The sequence below is a fragment of the Rhinopithecus roxellana genome, chromosome 8, assembly GCF_007565055.1.
Source record: "Rhinopithecus roxellana isolate Shanxi Qingling chromosome 8, ASM756505v1, whole genome shotgun sequence".
Lineage (NCBI taxonomy): Eukaryota > Metazoa > Chordata > Mammalia > Primates > Cercopithecidae > Rhinopithecus > Rhinopithecus roxellana.
Genome location: NC_044556.1, coordinates 68,593,968 through 68,614,305, shown reverse-complemented (window position 1 = coordinate 68,614,305; position 20,338 = coordinate 68,593,968). Strand labels below are relative to the sequence as shown.

General features: G+C 44.7%; 1 protein-coding gene across 3 annotated transcripts in view; it reads left to right on the top strand.

Annotated features, from left to right (window-relative positions):
- The first annotated feature begins 7,844 nt into the window (after nucleotides 1–7,844).
- The window catches only part of SMYD2 (SET and MYND domain containing 2), a 57,787-nt gene continuing 45,293 nt past the window's right edge, over nucleotides 7,845–20,338 (top strand). The window contains exon 1 of one of the 3 annotated variants that reach the window (XM_030936619.1): nucleotides 7,845–8,219. In XM_030936619.1, coding sequence (XP_030792479.1) covers nucleotides 8,162–8,219 — 58 coding nt within the window. In that variant the 5' untranslated portion in view covers nucleotides 7,845–8,161. The remainder of the gene's footprint in view (nucleotides 8,220–20,338) is intronic. The other 2 variants (XM_030936618.1, XM_030936620.1) reach the window with 2 other exon arrangements.

The following is a 20,338-nucleotide window of genomic DNA, read 5'->3' as shown; positions in this document are numbered from 1 at the left end:
TGTGTGTGTGTGTGTGTGTGTGTGTGTGTGTGTGTGTGTGTGTGTGTGGTTTATGATTATAAGCCAACAAGGTACAGATAAGACTTACTTTAGGAAGTAGATACTGTTGTGGAAGAAATGTTTGGAGAAGACTTCTCAGCATAGATAGAACTCAAGATGTATATGACAGTTAAGGTTTGGGTTTTTAAAGCCAAAAAGAGAACTTGGCCTTGATGAGGCATATAATAAAGGGCAGTTGGGAGTTTTTCAATGAAATGTCATTACTAATGCACTTAAGACAAGGTGTTTGACAGCAGTAACAAAGGCATATAGAATAGGGAGAGACCTGAGTGATGAAGCTCATCTGTAAACTCGTGTATTTAAGAAACTGTGATGATTTTCATTATGAGTGTTCATTTTCCCTGGGTGGTAGAAATGTCATCTTGGTCAGTTTCCTGGGGTTGCTTCTTGCATTTGGCTGGCACAGTGATGCTAAGGCAGTGAGTGCTTGGCAGAGGTGGGAACATCTGGTCCTTGGTCATCAATCCACACAGATCTCTGGGCCATCCCTTGCTCTCATCCACAACGGTGCTCTTGGATGGTGTCTTGGTCTGTTCTGGCTGCTGTAACAAAATGCCATGGCTATTTCTCACAGTTTGGGGAAGACAGATCAAAACACCAGCAGATTCAGTGTCTCATGAGGGCCTATTCCTAATACATAGTGCCTTTTTGCCCCACAATGTGAGAGTGCCAGACAAGCTCCCTTGGCCGTTTCTATAAGGGCACTAATCCAATTCACGAGGGCCATGCCCTCATGGTCTAATCATCTCCCAAAGGCTCCAATTCTTAATATCACCATGTTGGAGGTTAGGATTTCAACATATGAATTTGGTGGGGAACAGGGGGTGAGGAGAAGTGGCACAAACATTTCAGATCACAGCAGACAGCTAACTTGTCTACTCTAGTGCTCCTCTTGGGTGCATGGGAAATCACTCTTCCGTTTCTCATGAAGTATTTCAAGTCATTTCTCCTACACAATGAATTTCTATTACATAGGGAGTTCGGGGGTCAATGTGAGACTAGGACATAGGTCAGACTTGCTCTGAATCCCCTCAAACCCATGGGCAGGGTGTGGTTTAGTTATGTTGTCTCACTCATCCAAGGTTCAGTCTGGAAGGAGACTATGGTGCATGCCTCTTTCTCAGAGAAGTACACCAACTTCTCTCTGGCTTTCCTTCCAATTCTCCCTTATCACAGGCCTGGAGAATCTTTTCTGACCGAGGGAGTTCTGGCTCCTACATCATCCTGAATTTAATAAGGCTGGAGCCCTGAGTTCCCCAAGTCCTTAGGATTTTGCAATCCAAAACCCTAGGCTTTTAAATCTAAATTCAGGCATCTTTTAGCTCCTATTCTGCAATATCATTTCTTCTCTAAGTCAATGCCACTGACTAAGTGGGAAGTTAATGGTAAGGGGTAAAAGAAAGCACAGAGTTGGAATATATGATCCCTGGCTAATATCTCAAAATTTTAACTCACTATGCTGTTGAGAGTCTACTGCACAAAACCAGACATAAAGCCTTAAGGGCTGAGTGGCATTAAGAAAGGAAATAAAAGATTAGACAAGAAATATGGTGAAGGAAGAAATAATATCTTGTTTGGGGAATAAACACAAGGCTGAAGCAGGGGGGCAATGAACTGGGGGTGGGGGGAATTGAACTGGAGGCACTGAATGGAGGTGATGATGTCAGTTGTCCTTGGACATATTTTCTATGGCCCATATTCCCTCTTCTCCTTTCTCTTCACTAGCCCCAATTACCGGGTCCTGTTAATTAAAAGTTCTTCAAATCCATGTCCCTCCTTCCCATTTACCGTCACTGCCCTTGTTCATGCCAGTAACATTTTTCCTCTGAACCCTTGTTGCATCAGGCGCCTTAGTTCCCTCTGTCTCCTCAGCCCCTTCTAGTGTATTCTCTATTTACCTACAAAATGAACTTTCTACAGCAAAACTCTCATCATGTCAGCCAAAATTCTTCTGACTCACAGTGCCTACACAGTGCTGTCCAGCTCCTAGGTTCATGAGTTTCATGATGGGGCCCACTCCCGCCCATCTACCTTTACCCCAAGTACTCTAAGGAAAGCTGTAGCGCTGGCTGAACAGAGAGGTGGAGTAGCTCTGAGCCTGGATTCATTGCTAGACAGCTTGTTCATGCATGTCACTTCTGTGACTCTGTGTCTGGAATTTATTCCTTCTGGTGGGTTCTTGGTCTCGCTGACTTCAAGAATGAAGCCGTGGACCCTTGTGGTGAGTGTTACAGTTCTTAAAGATGGTGTGTCCGGAGTTTTTCCTTCAGATGTTCAGATGTGTCCAGAGTTTCTTCCTTCTGGTGGGTTCTTGGTCTCGCTGACTTCAGGGATGAAGCCGCAGACCTTTGCAGTGAGTGTTACAGCTCTTAAATGTAGTGCAGACCCAAAGAGTGAGCAGCAGCAAGATTTATTATGAAGAGTGAAAGAACAAAGCTTCCACAGCGTGGAAGGGGACCCGAGTGGGTTGCTGCTGCTGGCTGGGATGGCCAGCTTTTATTCCCTTATTTGGGCCCCCCACATCCTGCTGATTGGTCCATTTTACAGAGAGCTGATGCGTCCATTTTACAGAGTACTGACTGGTCCATTTTACAGAGTGCAGATTGGTGTGTTTACAATCATTTAGTTAGACACAGGCACTGATTGGTGCATTTTTACAGAGTGCTGATTGGTGCATTTACAATTCTTTAGCGAGACACAGAGCGCTGATTGGTGTGTTTTTACAGAGTGCTGATTGGTGCATTTACAATCCTCTAGCTAGACAGAAAAGTTCTCCAAGTCCCCACTTGACCCAGGAAGTCCAGCTGGCTTCACCTCTCAATTCGGTGTTCTCTCCTATGGAATGTCATTAGGAGGATTATATGATAATATATTTTAAAGGTACACCTGGTACATAGTGAGAGCTATGGAAACATTCATTAAGTCCAAGAAAAATTGTACACTGGACTGTCAAAGTCTCTCCTACCCCAGTGAATTTGAACTGTGGTCTTTATTATTTACTTATTGAGACAGAGTCTCACTCTGTCACTAGGCTGGCGTGCAACAGTATGATCTGGGATCACTGCAACCTCTGCCTCCTGGTTTCAAGCTATTCTCCTGCCTCAGCCTCCCGAGTAGCTGGGATTACAGGGACATGCCACCATGCCTGGCTAATTTTTTGTATTTTTAGTAGTGACGAGATTTCACCGTGTTGACCAGGATGGTCTTAATCTCCTGACCTTGTGATCCGCCTGCCTCGGCCTCCCAAAGTGCTGAGATTACAGGCGTGAGGCACCGTGCCCAGCCTATTTTTTATTTTTGAGACAGGGCTTAGCTCCGTTGCCCAGGCTGCAGTGCAGTGGCATGATCAAAGCTCACTGAAACCTCCACCTCCCAGGCTCAGGTGATCCTCCTTTCTCAGCCTCCTGATTAGCTGGGAATAGAGGCACATGCCACCATGCCCAGTTGTTGTTGTTGTAGAGATGGGGTTTCACCATTTTGTCCAGGCTGGTCTCAAACTCTTCGGTTTGAGTGATCCACCCATCTTGGCCTCCTAAACTGCTGGGATTACAGGCAGGAGCCACCATGCTAAGCCCTGCACTGTTAGTCTTAAGCCCATTTTGGGAGACTTGCTTTCCCTTGGTCAATCATTCCTCTTCCTTCTGGAAGCTAAAATGTCAGATTCTCTGTGAAGCCTTCCTACTGCACTTTGTTCAGCCCCCTATTAAAATTTTATTGGATTATAATTTTATTACCTCCCTGTGGCTGCTATGACAAATTACCACAAAACAGGTGGCTTAAAACAACAGAAATTTATTCTCTCACAGTTCTAGAGGCCAGAAGTCTCATATTAGATTAACAGGCTGAAATGAAGGTATTGGCAAGGCCACACTCCCTCCCCAGGCTCTAGGGGAAAGGTGTTCCTTGCCTCTTCCAGCTCTGGTGGCTGCCAGCGTTCCTTGACCCATTACTGTATCACTCTCATCGTTGCCTCCATAGTCACATTGCTGCCTCCTCTCCTGTCTGTGTCAAATTTCCTTCTGCCTCTCTCATACGAAAACTTGTGACAGGACAGAGGACCCACCTGGATATTCCAGGATACTCTCACTCTCTCAAGATCCTTAAAACACATTTGCAAGACCCTTTGAAGCCATTTGTAGGTTCCAGGGATTGGAATCTAGTATCTATGAGTGCCAACATTCAGCACTTCATAACTGTTTACATGTATGTTGGTCTTTACACCTTGGTATGACTAGGGTCTATCACAGTGTAAGTACATAGTATGTCCTCAATAAGTGACATGTAGACGTAGACGCAGAGCCATACAGCATCTAGGCCCTTTGCTCACGTTCATTGGGATACCTTCTTTGCTAAGGCTTCATTTCCCTAGGCCAGAGCTATTTCTTTCATGTGCTAATCTGTGGTTGGAAGGATCTTTCACTCATAAATTACATTAACTTCTAGGTTAGAGAAATTAAGCAAAGGAGTTTTCATCCTTGTACCACTTCTCCTGAGTTTCGGTGAGGCAAATTAACCAAAAAACTCCTTTCAAACTCCGTACCTCTTACGTCATGGAGCAGAGGGCATAGGAAAAGTGGATGGGCCCTGGCTGCTCGAAGACTTCTTTCATGGAATGTGAGATTAGAGTGGCAGAGTGACAAGTATGGGCTTCATGAAGAGCGCTGTCATCAGTCTCCCCGGGCTGGTTTATTGCCATTCTTTGGCCGTTTATTTTAAACACGGTTTTCTTCGTAATTTAAGCTCCTAAATTCATGGCTACTGCTTCAGTGACCATTTCCCCATCTCGAGTCATTTAAGATCATCGCAGGGATTTTTCTGAAATGAGGCGGCTTCTTTTCCAGTGTTCTCAAATCAGAGTCATCCTCCACCCTCAAGAATAAGCCAGCACTCATCTGGAAAGACAATTCAGTAGCTGTGTAATTGCTTTTTTCTCAGCTGTGGAAATCTTTCCCAATTAAAGTGGAAAAAGTTTCTTGCAATAAAGAAAGAAAATAGGTAGATTACTTTGCACCATTAATCCTTGAAACAGTAAATTATCTACTGTATTGTAATTGTTTACTTCTACGTCAGTCTTTTCATCTTTTTGCTGGTTAGAGCCCTCAGAAATCAGAATGAGATTCCATGACATTTATTCAACCTTCCAATTTTTTTGCATTCTCTCTGTGTTCCAGGAGTAGTGGTAAGAGTTAGTGATGTAAGGGTAACAAAAACAGACTCATTCCCTGCCCTCATGGAGCTTGTACAGTCTGGTGGAGGATGTAAACACTAATCAGGTCATCACACAGACAAATGCAAACTGTCAGTGGTCTCACGTGCCAAGGCTATTTACATACATGTAAACAGTTATGAAGTGGTGAATGTTGGCACCCCAGCCAACCCACAATGCTGCTGGCAGATCAGTCTAAAACACTGGACTCAATGTGCCACCCCTCGTTTAAACACTTTCACTGGCTCTCCCATGGCCTCTGGAACAAAACTCACCTCTGGAGAAGATGCTCTTCAGCTGCTTCTGCCTCATTTCCTATCTTCTTCCAGATGCTCAGGGGGCCCCAACTACAAGCTCTGTCCTTTCAGGGTCTTCTTTGTATGCAGTTCTCTCTGCCCAGAAAATTCTTCTCCCCACCTCCACTTGCAAAATCCTGTCCATCCTTCAGTCTTAGCTCTGTTACTTGAATGTGATGCCTGTCTTGACTATTTATTTAGTGGGCTAAATCTGTCACTCCCTGCCTCTACTACCACAGAACATTTTGTACAAGTCACCATAACTGCACTTATCCCAGTGAACTGTGTGTGTGTTTGCAGCAAAACACTGTGGTTAGGAGCATGGACCTTGAATTCAGACTGACTTGGAAACCAAATTCCGCAATTTATTGTGTGGCCTTGAAAATCATTCCTTCTGGGTCTTAGTTTCCTTCCTAATCTGGGGGATGCGGGGTATGATACCTAACTCATTAGGCTGTTGTAAAGATAAACGAGGTAATGTGTTTAGTGATGGAGCATGATGCCTGGTCAACAATACTCAATAACTAATGGAGAGTATTATCAAACTTGAATGTGCCAAATGCAAGGACCTAGGACGTTTTGTACATCTTTCTTTATTATTATTATTTTTTTGAGACAGAGTTTCGCTCTCGTTGCCCAGGCTGGAGTGCAATGGTGTGATCTTGGCTCACTGCAACCTCTGCCTCCCGGGTTCAAGTGATTCTCCTGCCTCAGCCTCTAGAGTAGCTGGGATTACAGGCATGCGCCACCACGCCTGGCTAATTTCGTATTTTTAGTAGTGATGGGGTTCCTCCATGTTGGTCAGGCTGGTCTTGAACTCCCAACCTCAGGTGATCTGCCCACCTCCGCCTCCCAAAGTGCTGGGATTACAGGCGTGAGCCACGGCAGCTGGCCGATTTTGTCCATCTTTCTATCCCAGTGGCTGGTCATAGTCAATGTTTCTTAAAATGCATAAATAAAAATACTATCATAATGTCCTTTACTTGAAGAGGGGTTACAGGCTTATTTAGTTGGCCACTAGTAAGGACTTTTTTGTTTTCTTTTGAGACAAGGTCTTGCTCTGTCACCCAGGCTGGAGTATGATGGAGTCATCACAGCTCACTGCAGCCTCGACTTCCCAGGCTCAAGCAATCCTCCTACCTCAGCACCACTTGAGAGGTAGTTAATTTCCCATAGAGATGGGGTCTTTATGTTGCCCAAGCTGGTCTCCAACTCTCCAATTCCTGGGCTCAAGTGATCCTCCCACCTTGGCCTCCCACAGTGTTGGGATTACAGGGCTGAGCCACCACACCCAGCTGATAAAGCCATTTTACTGAAATGCCAAAAATTCCACTGATTTTACATCTCCAATCATATTCATCCTTTCCCCTTGCTAAACCAGTCCTGAACTTACAGAGGTAACTGTTTGAGGTTCTAGTTTGAAGTAATGTTTTCTGCTAAATGATCTCGTCACAATTTTAGTCTTTACTGCATGTACGTCAATTCCAGTCTTTACATAATGGTGGAACACGGATTATATTTTTCCTTTCTCGTATGAAAAGTAATAGCGTGCATGTGTACAGGATGTACGTTTCAGGCTTTGCGGGCTTTAAATCCTCTGACTCCTAACCCAAGTGACTTTTCTAAGATCACAGTTGGTGGGTGGTCAAGCATATTAAAACCACTGCAAACTCTAGCGAAGTGTCCTGGACACTGGCCACAGCATCGCATTATCCCCCAACAGCCTAAATTCCTTGAAGGCAAGGTTATCTCTGGCTTCCTCTGCATCGTTCGCAGCATGCAGAAACTCGGTGAGCCGGGCTGGCCAGTGCATTTCCTCTTCTGTCCATGTAATTCTACTAGAGGAGCAGAGGGCAAACTACGTTCTCATTAGAGCCACAAGGTTTAAAAACCTCTAACCTTGGAAAAGCACACGTCAACCCTCTGCACACCAAACTTCTCTACTGTGGTTTCCCCTCTGCCGCTTTCTCCTTGGCCTTCCTCGATCACTGCCTCTAGGGTCTTTACAAGGGCAAGTGAACGTAGGGTTTGGGAGTCGGCTTCGCCCCCTTCTATTTACCGGTGCTGGTCATCCTTCGGGCCAGGCTGACTGTCTAGGGGTGGCCCTCGGATACCTGCTCCGCGCAGGTGACCCCCCTCCCACCGAGGAGGAGGGCGCGTCCCGCTTGCTCCGTGGAGACGCCGCGGAGGCGCACACGCCTCACGCCCTCCTCGCAGAAGCCAAAGGGGCTGCGGCTCTTTGTCGCTGCCACACCGGAAACGGCCCGGAGCGCGCGCGGGGCGGCCGCCGAGGGTCCCGGCGCGGGGCGGGGCCGCGCGAGGCCCGGGCGGGGCCGCCGTCCCTTCCGGGGAGCGGGGAGCCGCCGCCGCGTCCGCCGGGCGGCTCCCACCCCGCCCCCCGCAGCTCTGGGTGACGCGTCTCCAATAACAGCTCGCCAGGAGCCGCAGCTCGGGCACAGCCGGCGCCCGCGCCCCGCCGCCACCATGAGGGCCGAGGGCCTCGGCGGCCTGGAGCGCTTCTGCAGCCCGGGCAAGGGCCGGGGGCTGCGGGCTCTGCAGCCCTTCCAGGTGGGGGACTTGCTGTTCTCCTGCCCGGCCTATGCCTACGTGCTCACGGTCAACGAGCGGGGCAACCACTGCGAGTACTGCTTCGCCAGGTAGGGCGGCGGCGGCGGCGGCGGCGGCGGGCGGGCGGGCGGGCGGGCGGGAGCTGGGGGCGCCGAGCGGGAGGCTTGGATCGCGGCGCCAGGAAGTGCGTGCGGCTCGCGGGGTCCTAGCGCCGTCGCTGGGGCGGGGTGGGGGGCGGGGAGGGGAGGAGGCCCCGCGCTGCAGCCTCACGCCGGGCACCACGTGCGAGAGGAAATAGGATCGGTGCCCGCTGCACGCCCTGCGCTGCACGTTTTCAGAGTTGCTCACGCAGGATGCGCAAACTCGGGAGTGCAGGTTCCTGCCTTCAAATGTGGGCTCCGAGCCAGGCTTGTTCCAAGCCTGGACACTCACTGCCCTCCCGGTGCATTGGCAGCGGAGCCCCAAATTTGGGCAGCCACGGGCTGTCACCTTTAACTTATGCTTCCTGCGGTGTGTTCTGTTCCCCACAGGACAGCCCTGCCTCAAATTGGCCGTTTCTTCTAAGGAATTTAATGACTTAGTATATGTCTTGTAAAGTACGTTTACGTGTTAAAGTACGCTTACATGGGTGTTTGGAGGGACGCCAGTGAGCACTGACCACACGCCCTGGATTCTGAGGCGCTGCAACGATGAGTTTTAGTGTCCAGTTTTGGTTTGGGATTAGGAAGACGTGGTCGCAGTAAGGGATTGGGCAAGATGTGTGGTTGCTAATGGTATTTAATTGTAAGATACCATATGTATATATGTGTCTGTGTTTGTTTATATGATGCATATACATTTGCACACACCAACACATATAATTATATCCTCAACTCTTATGAGAGTTTCAGAGCTGAAAGGCATATTAGAAATCACCAATTCGATCCTGTCTTTCACTTAATAGATGAGAAAACTGAAGCCCAGAGAGAAAGTGGGGTTACCTTTATCCATTCACACCAGTAGTGAAGGAAGTGAAATCTAGCCTCATTCACTTCTACCTATTTCTTACTGGTTAGGTGCTCAGTAAATTTACTAAGGCAGGAGGTACGGCTTTGGGGTTAAGTTTATATCAGGCCTTCCAGTACTCTGAGTAGAGACCATGTTTTGCTTTCTTTGAACCTCAGTTTCTTCATCTTTGAAATGGAGATTCCTGGGCTGGATTAAGCTGACCTGCAGTCCTGCAGGGACCTTTTGAGTGCAGGTCTCAGGTCCAGCATACTCAATCTCTCAGACCTGTATGCCTTATTCTACAATAAGACATAGCAAAAGAAGGGACAAAGGCTAAATATTGTAGTAATCTTGCCCAGACTCCCTGCCAGAACTGTCTTCCGCTTGGGGGGACCTGGAAAGGAACTAGACACGGAATCATGCCGTGGGCAGCTTAAGGGCTGTATGTGATGTGGCTCTTTGAATTGGTGAGCCAAGAGCTAAAGGGTCATGGCACCACTTTGCAACGTTTGAGTGAAGTGAGCATTGGGTTTTCCCAAAGTTAAAAAGGCTGCTGTGACTGGTCCCTTGATCTTCTGAGCCTTGCTGTGGCTCGGAGTCTGCAGCAGCGTGGGTGTCTGCAGTGGCAGGAGCAAAGCAGGTCAGGCAGCACAGAAGGAGCCTCCCTCAGGGATCCTGGCAATTCCTGGAAGCCATCACCTAAGACCATGGATGCCAGGCACATAGTAGGTGCTTACTTTATATGGGTAGTTGCCATTCCTGGCCCCCAGTGAATGAAAGATCAAATCCCTCTGGGTTTAGAAGGGATTAGAAGAACTGAGAGATGCTTCTGTTTAGCCGTAAGTCTCCTAATTGTTTCTACTACGCATACTCCCAACCTTAGAACGTTAGTGGATGGTGAGATGCAACTTCACAAAGCATTCAGCCTGGATTATTCTGCCATATGTGACAGTTTGCTGCCTTTTTTGTTGCTGCATTTTTCTGATTGACATTTATTAGTGTTATTCACTGTTGCCTTGGGTCCCTCACCAGGGCTGCAACTTGCAATGGGGTGTTATTACGACTTGCAAACCCCTTCTCTGTTTGATTTCCCTGAACTTCTGTCAATATCTATAGTTTATTTCCTCTCTGTTTCCCCAAAGAATTTTTTGAAATCAATTAAAATAATACAAAAGAAATGATAGCCATGATACTTACACAATTAGAAATATCTTTGTACCCTACTTTATGATTTCTATGAAATGTGAATCGTTTAGTATTAGTGGTTAGATCATCTGATAGATTCAGCATCAGTTCCTCTGTCTACAATTCGTGTATGACCTAGGACAAATCAGTCTGTCCAGATGTATGAGGGGAACGTGTATTTTCCTCCATAGAGCCTCAAAGTATTGGAGTAGAATTCTGCAAATGTTCATACGTACAGGTCAAAATCTGCTACCTGCCTCAGCCCCACACACCCAAAAGAAAGCTACCCCTTATCCTTTCTTTTGCCAGAAGTTTAACGTAAACAGTATTGCTTAAGATAAATGAACTACCCAAGAATTTCCATGTCATATTAATTGTATCAGGATCTAACTTTTTTTGAAGGAAAGAAAAGTTATTTCTTTATGTAGGAATAAGTATATTCTACAAATTGAGAAATAATGGAAAATGTCTTAAGTCTCAACAGAATGGGATTCTTATGGTCAGGGCAATTCAGACAAAGGTTTGCTTTGAGGAGTTTTTAATTTGTATCACGTTTCTCAGTCTGGTGGGTACCACTGGAGAAGATGCGTATCTTGCCTGAGCTGCTAGAAGGCAGCTCCTAATAATATTATATAAATTTCTTCCACTTGAAAGCTGTCCCTATCAGACTTCTCAGATACACTTTATACACACATATACATGTAAATGCACACATACATATTTTGGCCATTTATCACTGTTTTTTGGTGTTTTTTTTTTTTTTTTCCCCCAGATATATAGATATATTTGTTTGTTTTGAAGCAGAGTTTCGCTCTTGTTGCCCAGACTGGAGTGCGATGGCGTGATCTCAGCTCACCGCAACCTCTGCCTCCTGGGTTCAAGCAATTTTCCTGCCTCAGCCTCCCGAGTAGCTGGGATTACAGGAATGCGTCACTATGCCTGGCTAATTTTCTATTTTTAGTAGAGATGGGGGTTTTCCATGTTGGTCAGGCTGGTCTCAAACTCCCAGCCTCCCAAACTGCTGGGATTACAGACGTGAGCCCCCGCACGCGGCCAAGTATGTTGTGTTTTAAACTGAGTTTCAGACTTTTTTTTTTTTTTGAGACAGAGTCTCATCTCGCTCTGTTGCCCAGACTGGAGTGCAGTGGCACGATCTTGGCTCACTGCAACCTCCGCCTCCCGGGTTCAAGCAATTTCCGGCTAATTTTTGTATTTTTAGTAGAGACAGGGTTTCATCATGTTGGCCAGGCTGGTCTCGAACTCCTGACCTCAAGTGATCTGCCCGCCTCGGCCTCCCGAAGTGCTAGGGTTACAGGCATGAGCCACCGCACCCGGCCTAGACATGTTTTAACACCCAATGTGATTTGTCTTAGAAGGAGACAGGGTTCCATTTAAATATTTGTTCTGTGTGCCGTTCCTCAGGTAGGCAGATGTCTCCCTTTTGATATTTTGTTCTCTTGGCTCATGGGTTATTTAAGGGTGAGATTATTGTCATTTCCTTGTTTCTTCTGAGTGTAGGGGGGAACCAGGAAAGCCCATTTAGCCTCCTTGGAATAGAGCTGTTAGAACCCAGTTTCAGTGAATTTCGGTCATGTCTGGCTTAGATTAGTTGTTTTAAAAATTAAATTGTTTGCATGAGCCAAATGCTGTGATTAAGGTGTCCTGCTTCAGCAGTTATAAAGACTTTTTTCTCATGTCCCCCAGATTTATTCTCTAGTGTATTCATCTTAGCTTTCCTCTTGTTTTATCAAACCAGCAGAATAATTTTTAGTTGATCTTTATCAGTATTAAGGGCCATGAAATCCTAATGCTGTTTTCCTGAAGTTCTCTGAACTGGCCCTCGTTCTGGCTGCCTGAAGCTGTACATGAGAAGGGGACCTTGTCCCCAGGGCTGCTGTGACTCTGGCTCTCCTCAGAGTGCTTTCAGAGTTGTCTCGGGGGAGAAGTGGCTTCAGATGGATTTAAATCATCATGTTTTCTGAATTAAAAAAAATTGAATGTGTGCTCTAATAAAGGGGTTCCCCTTCTTTTTTAGATGTAGTTTTATAAAATAGGTGGTAAGACTAAAACATACATACAACAGATTTCCTGTAAACAGTTCCATTAAAGAATACAAAATTCAGCGATCTGTATGTTAGGTAAGGAAATGCTGTTTTCACTTTCCGCCTTTCAGTATTTCAAGGTTTCCTGTACATTAATGCATAACTTAATGACAGGGATATATTCCAAGAACTGCCTTAGTAAAGCAGTTTGGTCCTTGTGCCAGCATGCTAGAGTGTACTTACACAAAGCTACATGAGAGAGTCTACTATTCATCTAGGCTGTATGATGTAGCCTATTGCTCCTAGGTTACAAACCTGTACAGCATGTTTCTGTACTGAATACTGTAGGCAATTGTAACACAATGGTAAGTATTTGTGTATCCAAACATATCTAAACATAGAAAAGGCACAGTGAGAATATAGTATTACAATCTTATGGGACCACCTTTGTTCACATGGTCTGTCATTGACTGAAATGTTAGTGCATGACCTTATTTCAGTAGAAAGCGCAAAGCAGGGACTTTGTGGCAGGTGGATTGGGTTTGAATTCTGGTTTCATTCTTTCCTGATGGTTTGTCTTTAGGCCAGTTATCACTTAACCTCTCTGAACTCCCAGGTTCCCTTATCTGTAAAATGTGCATACTAATGCTAGTGCCATTAATCCCAGCACTTGGTAGGCTGAGGTGGGAGGATCGCTTGAAGCCAGGATTTTGAGACCTGCCTGGGCAATGTAGCAAGACCTCATTCTCTACAAAAAAAAAAAAAAAAAAAAAAAAAAAAAGTATTTAGTTTAGCCAGCTGTGGTAGCCCAGTCCTGTAGTCCTAGCTACACTTGGGTAGGCTGAGGTGGGAAGATCCCCTGAGTCAGGAGGTTGATGCTGCAGTGAGCCATATCACCTACTCCGGCCTGGGAGACAAAGTGAGACCCTGTCTCTTAAAAAAATAAAAATAAAAAAGTGCGGGCTGGGCATGGTGGCTCACGCCTGTAATCCCAACACTTTGGGAGGCTGAGGCGGATGGATCACTCGAGGTCAGGAGTTTGAGACCAGCCTGGCCAACACAGTGAAACCCTGTCTCCACTGAAAATACAAAAATTAGCCGGGTGTGATATAGTTTCAACTACTTGGGAGGCTGAGGCAGGAGAATGGCTTGAACTTAGGAACCCAGGAGGCAGAGGTTGCAGTGAGCTGAGATCACGCCACTGCACTCTAGCCTCCATCTCAAAAAAATAAAAGCATACGACCACCACCCTACCAAGCTCAGCTTGAGAATTAAATGACAGAGTGAAGAAAGTTAGGTACTCAGTACAACCCTCGCACACAGTGAGCCATCAAAATCACACCCTGATCTCTCTCTTTTATTTTTTTTTTGAGATAGAGTCTCACTCTGTCACCCAGGCTAGAGTGCAATGGCACAGTCTCCGCCTCTCAGGTTCAAGTGAGTCTCCTGCCTCAGCCTCGCGAGTAGCTGGGATTACAGGCATGTACCACCATGCCTGGCTAATTTTTGTATTTTTAGTAGAAATGGTATTTCACCATGTTGGCCAGGCTGGTCTTGAACTCCTGACCTCAGGTGATCTGCCTGCCTCGGCCTCCCAAAGTGCTGGGATTACAGGCATGAGCCACCATGCCTGGCCTGATCTCTTACTTATACTTGTTTGATGAACTCTGCTGGCTAAATGTTTCTAACTTAATTAAATTGTGTGATAAAATATTACAATTTTAGGGGCGTTTTTATGGAGTTATAGGGAGGGGTGGATACTGGGAAGGAAATACTGGAAATTGTTGACCAGTGGAATCACCATTAAACTGGCCTATTGGCTGGACGCGGTGACTCACTCCTGTAATCCCAGCACTTTGGGAAACCGAGGTGGGCAGATCACCTGAGGTCAGGAGTTTGAGAGCAGCCCGGCCAACGTGGTGAAACCTCATCTCTACTAAAAATACAAAATTAACTGGGCATAGTGGCGAGCGCCTATAATCTCAGTTCCTCGGGAGGCTGAGGCAGGAGAATCGCTTGAACCCGGGAGGTGGAGGTTGTGGCGAGCTGAGATTTTGCCACTGTACTCCAGCCTGGGCGACAGTTAGACTATGTCTCAAAAAAAAAAAAAAGATGACCTGTTGACCCATAGCCACAACCAGCACTTCTCAACCTTGGGTTCCCCAGAATTAATGATGGGCGTCTGGGGTCAGTTTTCAGGATTTTTCAAAACCTAATGGAAATAATATAACATACCTACACAGGTAAACCTTCAAAAAAGAGGCTTTTCTCACTCCAAAGTGCTTAGGCACTTTAATATTCTTTTAATAAGATTAAACAAATATTTATAGAGAGAAAAGGAAGGAAACAGAATTTTCCACATTGCAAGGATGTCAGGGCTCCTTTCTGCCTTTTACTTTCAGCACAATTGTTTCAGCTGCAGCAAGGAGCCGGCCTTTAAGACTTCAAATGTGCCAGGTGCTGTAACTCACGTTATTTTTCATATGCGGGGAACATAATTTCTGTTATAGCTTATAGGGACTCAGTGACCAAGCTGCACGTTTGGAACCGATTTCAGATGAAAGAGACAGAATAACAGCAGGATATCCTGAAGTGAAATTCAAACCCTGGTGAGTTAAAACCACCATCTAACACCTTTCCCTCCCCAAAGCAATTGCACAGAATCCTCTCAATCAAAAAAAATCTGAAGAACCTGTATAAAATGGCATTTCTTTAAATCATATTGCTCTTTGCAGCCCATAAAGCATTTCCAGATACATTCTTATTTTGATCCTTCCAAGGATGGCTGGGATACACAGGGCCTTATTCCATTTTACATAGAAAGAAACTGAGTGTTAGAGAAGTTAAGCAGTTTCTCTGAATTTCATACGTTTTTTGTCAAATATTTATTGAGTGCCTTTTAAAGGCTGGACTCCGTAACCTTCAAGGATGGAGCCAAATCCCCATGTTCCTTGTGTGATCTTCCTGTGCCCCCTTTGGCCTGAACCTACTGTGTGGTTCATCTGGGCACTTAACCCTACTTTACTACTGTGTGGTTCCCTGGAGACTGGGGACTTAATCCATCTCTGATATCTCCTTGATTGAACACAATTTATAACTGCCCAACAATTTAACAAACGAATGCATTGTTTAAATAATTGTTTTAAGTTTTAAAAAATGATTCAGCCACTTTAGATCTATATCTTATGCTGATATGGGCTTAGATTATAATGCTTTGAAATTTGCATAAGAGCTACACATATTCTTTTATATGTATGAATTATTATGTAATAAAACATAAAAAGAACACGAGGCTTTGGTCCTTTTGTGGGCTTGGAATATTTTTAATATTACACTAGGACTAAACCAGAGTTAGTCATCTCAGTCTTTATACCTACATATAAAGAGTTTCGTTGTGCACATGTACCCTAGTACTTAGAGTATAATAAAAAAAAGAAAGAGTTTGTTTCTGTGCCGTGTGATAGGGCAGCATCAGCCAATAGCCTTTTTTTTTTTTTTTCCCTCCTTAAGCAAATCCATTCTTCAGGCTCGCTCTCTACAGAAGTTAAATCTCTGAGTTGTGGAAATGGAATTTATGGTGCAGCGATAGGAGGAGGGTCCTGGTTGGTACTCCTGTAGAACAGGCAAGTTGCACACCACCTGTAAGAAGGTTCTTGTAAAACTATGTTAAATTTCTTTGAGAAGATGCAGGGCTCACTGCTATAGTTTGGCAGGAACCTGGTCTTGAGGAGAGCTCAGAATTCGTGAGAATTCAGGACAGCAAAATTGTCTTTTAGGATTTGATATAGTGAGAGAATTGCAAAGGAAGTTTCTACTGTATTTGGGTGTTTTAGGCTTACTGCTTTGAACTTAGGTTAATATTCCCTCCTCTTTTCCCTGTCAGTCTAAAAATATGAAATAATTACTATTTTATGCCACTTTATTTCTGTCCTCGAAGGAAGCCATCAGTAATTACAAGCATGCTTTATCTTCCTGGAGTCATGAATAACTAAATTCACTCCTCCCATCCATACACATCTTTTTTTGGACCTCAGATGTACAGTTGAGGTAATCATACTTCTGAGTTCAAGTGCAAGGCAAGTTTGGTTTTTCAGAATGTCCCCTCTCATTTCTGGCTCTTCTCACAGGCAGCTCCTCTATGGGTTTGGTGGTGTATCTTTGAATACATGTGTATGTGTGTCCTGATGATCACTCGGGAACTAGACACACCTAGAACAAGGCACCCTGGTTGTACTTGGCAGATTCAGACCTTGAGCTCTGTTCTGATCCTCCTGCTCATTCAGCGTTTTTCTGTAGCTGTGTCAGGGCAGGGGCCCCTGCACTGGCCCCTTCCTCCTGATGAGTGGCCTGTTCTGACATTGGGGGAGGCAGGGCATTTTCAGGTCTCCTTTGCCTCTCAGGAACTTGCATTGTTAGCCCACCCACATCCCCAACGTTCACTTCTTTGGATTTCTAGGAAATCTGCAGTAGTTTAGGGGTGCAGTCCTTTGGCAGGGAATTAACTGAAGTACCTGCCTTTTCAGGGGTTGAACCCATGACCTTGGCCTCATTAGAGCTCTAACCAGTCACAAAGCACACACCTCACTTTGTGTAACTTCTGCTGACTTGTTCCTGCCACCCTCCGCGGCTTCCTATTCAATTGCAAAGGCGTTCACACCAACACAATAGAACAGAAGGAAATCAGATCTCTTCAAGACTTCTCTGAAGGACAGAAATATGCAATTTAGCAGGAAAATAATACAAAAAAGTCTTGAAGGTTCAGGAAACAACTTATCTTTCTAGTCCATACATTCGCTGAGAATCCAGCTGTGTCTCTCAGATTCTTCTTCAATCAAAAATTTAAAAATAGTATGGGACTCCTTGTGTCAATTTATTAACATAAAATCTAGTGACTCTTGTACATGAAGTGGAAGGTTTCGGATGACTAGGTAGAAATATTGCATGTATATTATTAAAATGGATTGGGTTAGCTTTTATAAAAAAAGTGGATCTGAGAATTCATAAGTGCTTGTCTTTGGCAAGTTTATAGTCCCTAGAGATAAAAATGAATGCATGCTGTAACAACAAAGACACAGTTGTGTTTTAGCGAGTGCTCTGTGATGCACAGGGTGTGTTGGTGCCCAGGGGACACAGAGTCACCATGGAGGAGAAGAGAAACAAGGACAACTTGCTAGAGAAGTGAAATTCACACAGGGCTTGAAGACCTGAATGTATGTTGAGGGAGGGACATGATAAGATAATCTGGCTGTCCAAAAAGATACAGGTTTTTATTAGAGCCAGATAAAAATCTCAAGGATTTTATGTCTTGGCACATGGAAGGAGTTATGTTGAAATCTGGGTTCTCTTTCATCTATGGGGACCAAGAAAGACTCTTGAGGGATGTAGGTACTGACTCATATTTTTGATGAGATGGTGATTTTTCTTACTCTGGTGATGTTTGGGTAGGAAACATTTGCTCATTTGCCACCTGAAAAATCTCTTCTCTGTCAATTCCATGAATCTGTGGTACAGTGACAGTTGCTGTTCACAGCAATAACCTCATGTGTTCTTAAAACCTCAACAATAAGACACATTTAATTATGAGCCAATAGTATACTCCCTAAGGGTAGGAATTCTGTTTTTTAACTCATTCAAAAACATTTGTATTTATGGATACTTAGTGGGTTCTATAATTCTGGAAAACAACTCCAAAGAAAAGGAACAAAAATCGCTACCACCATGGAGCTTATTTTCCAGCAGCTTTTGTTCATCTTTATTTTACCCCCAGTTCCTGGACTTTGTAAGGCTTCAGCAGATGCTGTATAAAAGGCAGGAAGGTTTGCGGGTTATGTTCTTTTTATTTCTTCTGGTCATCCATATATGTCATGAAGAACATTCTGTTAACCAGAATGTTTAACCACGTTGGGACTTGGAAAATGATACCCCAAAGTTTGGCCCTTTGGCATACAGAGCACGCTCCACTGAAGGGGGTTGGAAGGGCCTCAGAAGCAAAGACTCTGTGACCTTCCCTGCCCGTCAGTCTATTACCATTATTAGCTCATACCCTTTTGTCAATTCTTCATTGAACCTAAGCATAAACAGGCAGTTTTCCTTGAGTTCTTGAGTTATTGGGCTCTCATTCTGAAGGATCTTGTGTCACGTAAAAACTTTGACTAAATCAATTTGTTATGTTTTTATCTTGTTAATCTGTCTTTTCTTCCAGGGGTGTTGGCCATGACCCTTGTGATGGATGAGGAAGGACATCACATGCTTCCACCCCTACAACTACAACACCCTGTCTCATGACTGACACAAGCTAAGAGAGAGCTTTGATAAGATAATACTCAGGTCCAATGAATTGGCAACATCCCTATGTTGGTTAAAATAGCAGCAGCTCTGGGTAGATATATTTTAGAAGTTAATGAAATATGGCCTATCCATACACCTGAGTAAATATTTTATTTTATTTTTTTTGAGACAGAGTTTTGCTCTGTCGCCCAGGCTAGAGTGCTCGATCTTGGCGCACTGCAAGCTCCACCTCCCAGGTTCATGCCATTCTCCTGCCTCAGCCTCCTGAGTAGCTGGGACTATAGGTGCCTGCCACCAGGCCTGGCTAATTTTTTTGTATTTTTAGTAGAGACGGCATTTAACTGTGTTAGCCAGGATGGTCTCGATCTCCTGACCTCGTGATCCACCAGCCTTGGCCTCCCAAAGTGCTGGGATTACAGGCGTGAGCCACCACGCCCGGCCACCTGAGTAAATATTTTAAACAGTAATCTAAAAAAAGTTTAGGGTTTTGTTTTTTGTTTTCTTTTTTAACTTTAAAACATTCAAGTTAACAAGGAAGTAGGGATTTAGGAAAAATCTATTTCATCCAATATTTAATTGATTTCTGCACATGTTCCAGCTTTACAAGATACTCAGCTACTAAATATTTTCTAGGTGCAGAGAGAGAGAGAGAGAGAGAAGCCCACCTTTCTTGATCTACTCTGTCTGTGAATCTGAGGATTGCCCCTGATAGAACTCCATGGTAGAGTAAGGGCTTCAGGAGCCATATCTGAGTCTAGCTTGCTCTGCTGTGTTATTTTCACTCTGGTCATCCCAAATTGCTTATAGTAATGAATACACACATGCACACACATATATGCACCTTGCTGATTCTCCTGTCTGTGTCCCTCTTTGCCTGGCTCACCCCTTTGGTTCTGAGAAATCTGTCCTGATTTCTGCAGGCTGGATTAGTTCCCTTCATCTTTGCTCCCACAGCACCTCATACAAACTTCCTTTATCACACTTACTCTTTGTATGCATGAATTAGGTCTTAGTCATCTTTGTAACCCCAGGATTTAGCAAGAAGACTGGCCTCTGTTCCTGCAGTAAATATTTGTGAAATGTATTAGTCTCATTTCTGCATCTTATCTTACTAGTGGCCCTTTGCATAGGCCTCATCACCTCTCTTAATCTGCAACTGTTCATTCTTGGAAATGACTCCTTGTAAATACTCTCAGAACTCTTCATTGACTCCCTGCTTTCTTCAGGACAGATTCTTTGCTAAGTGCCCCTCCCATCGTATCCAGCATTACCCCTCACTGCATTTTGACTTAGACTCTAAGTTCAATTTGGGTGGTCTTTGCAAAGCTGAGGAATGTCATTCTTCATTCTTCCTATTGTCCATTTGTCATCTAGAATACTTTTCTCTGTAATATTTCCTTCCCTGTCCTCTGCCTTCTTCCTAGGTAAGGCCTTAGAGCCTCTGTTTGTTTATACTCAAGAAAGATTCAGATCAAATTGCATCTCTTTCAAACAAAGCTTTTTCTGTTTCTGTTTTTTTGTTTTGTTTTGTTTTGCTTTTTTGTTTTTTTGAGACAGAGTCTCTCTCTGTCACCCAGGCTGGAGCACAATAGCACAATCTTGGCTCATTGCAACCTCCGCCTCCCAGGTCCAAGTGATTCTCCCGCCTCAGCCTACTTAGTAGCTGGGATTACAGGCGCATGCCACCATGTCTGGCTAAGTTTTGT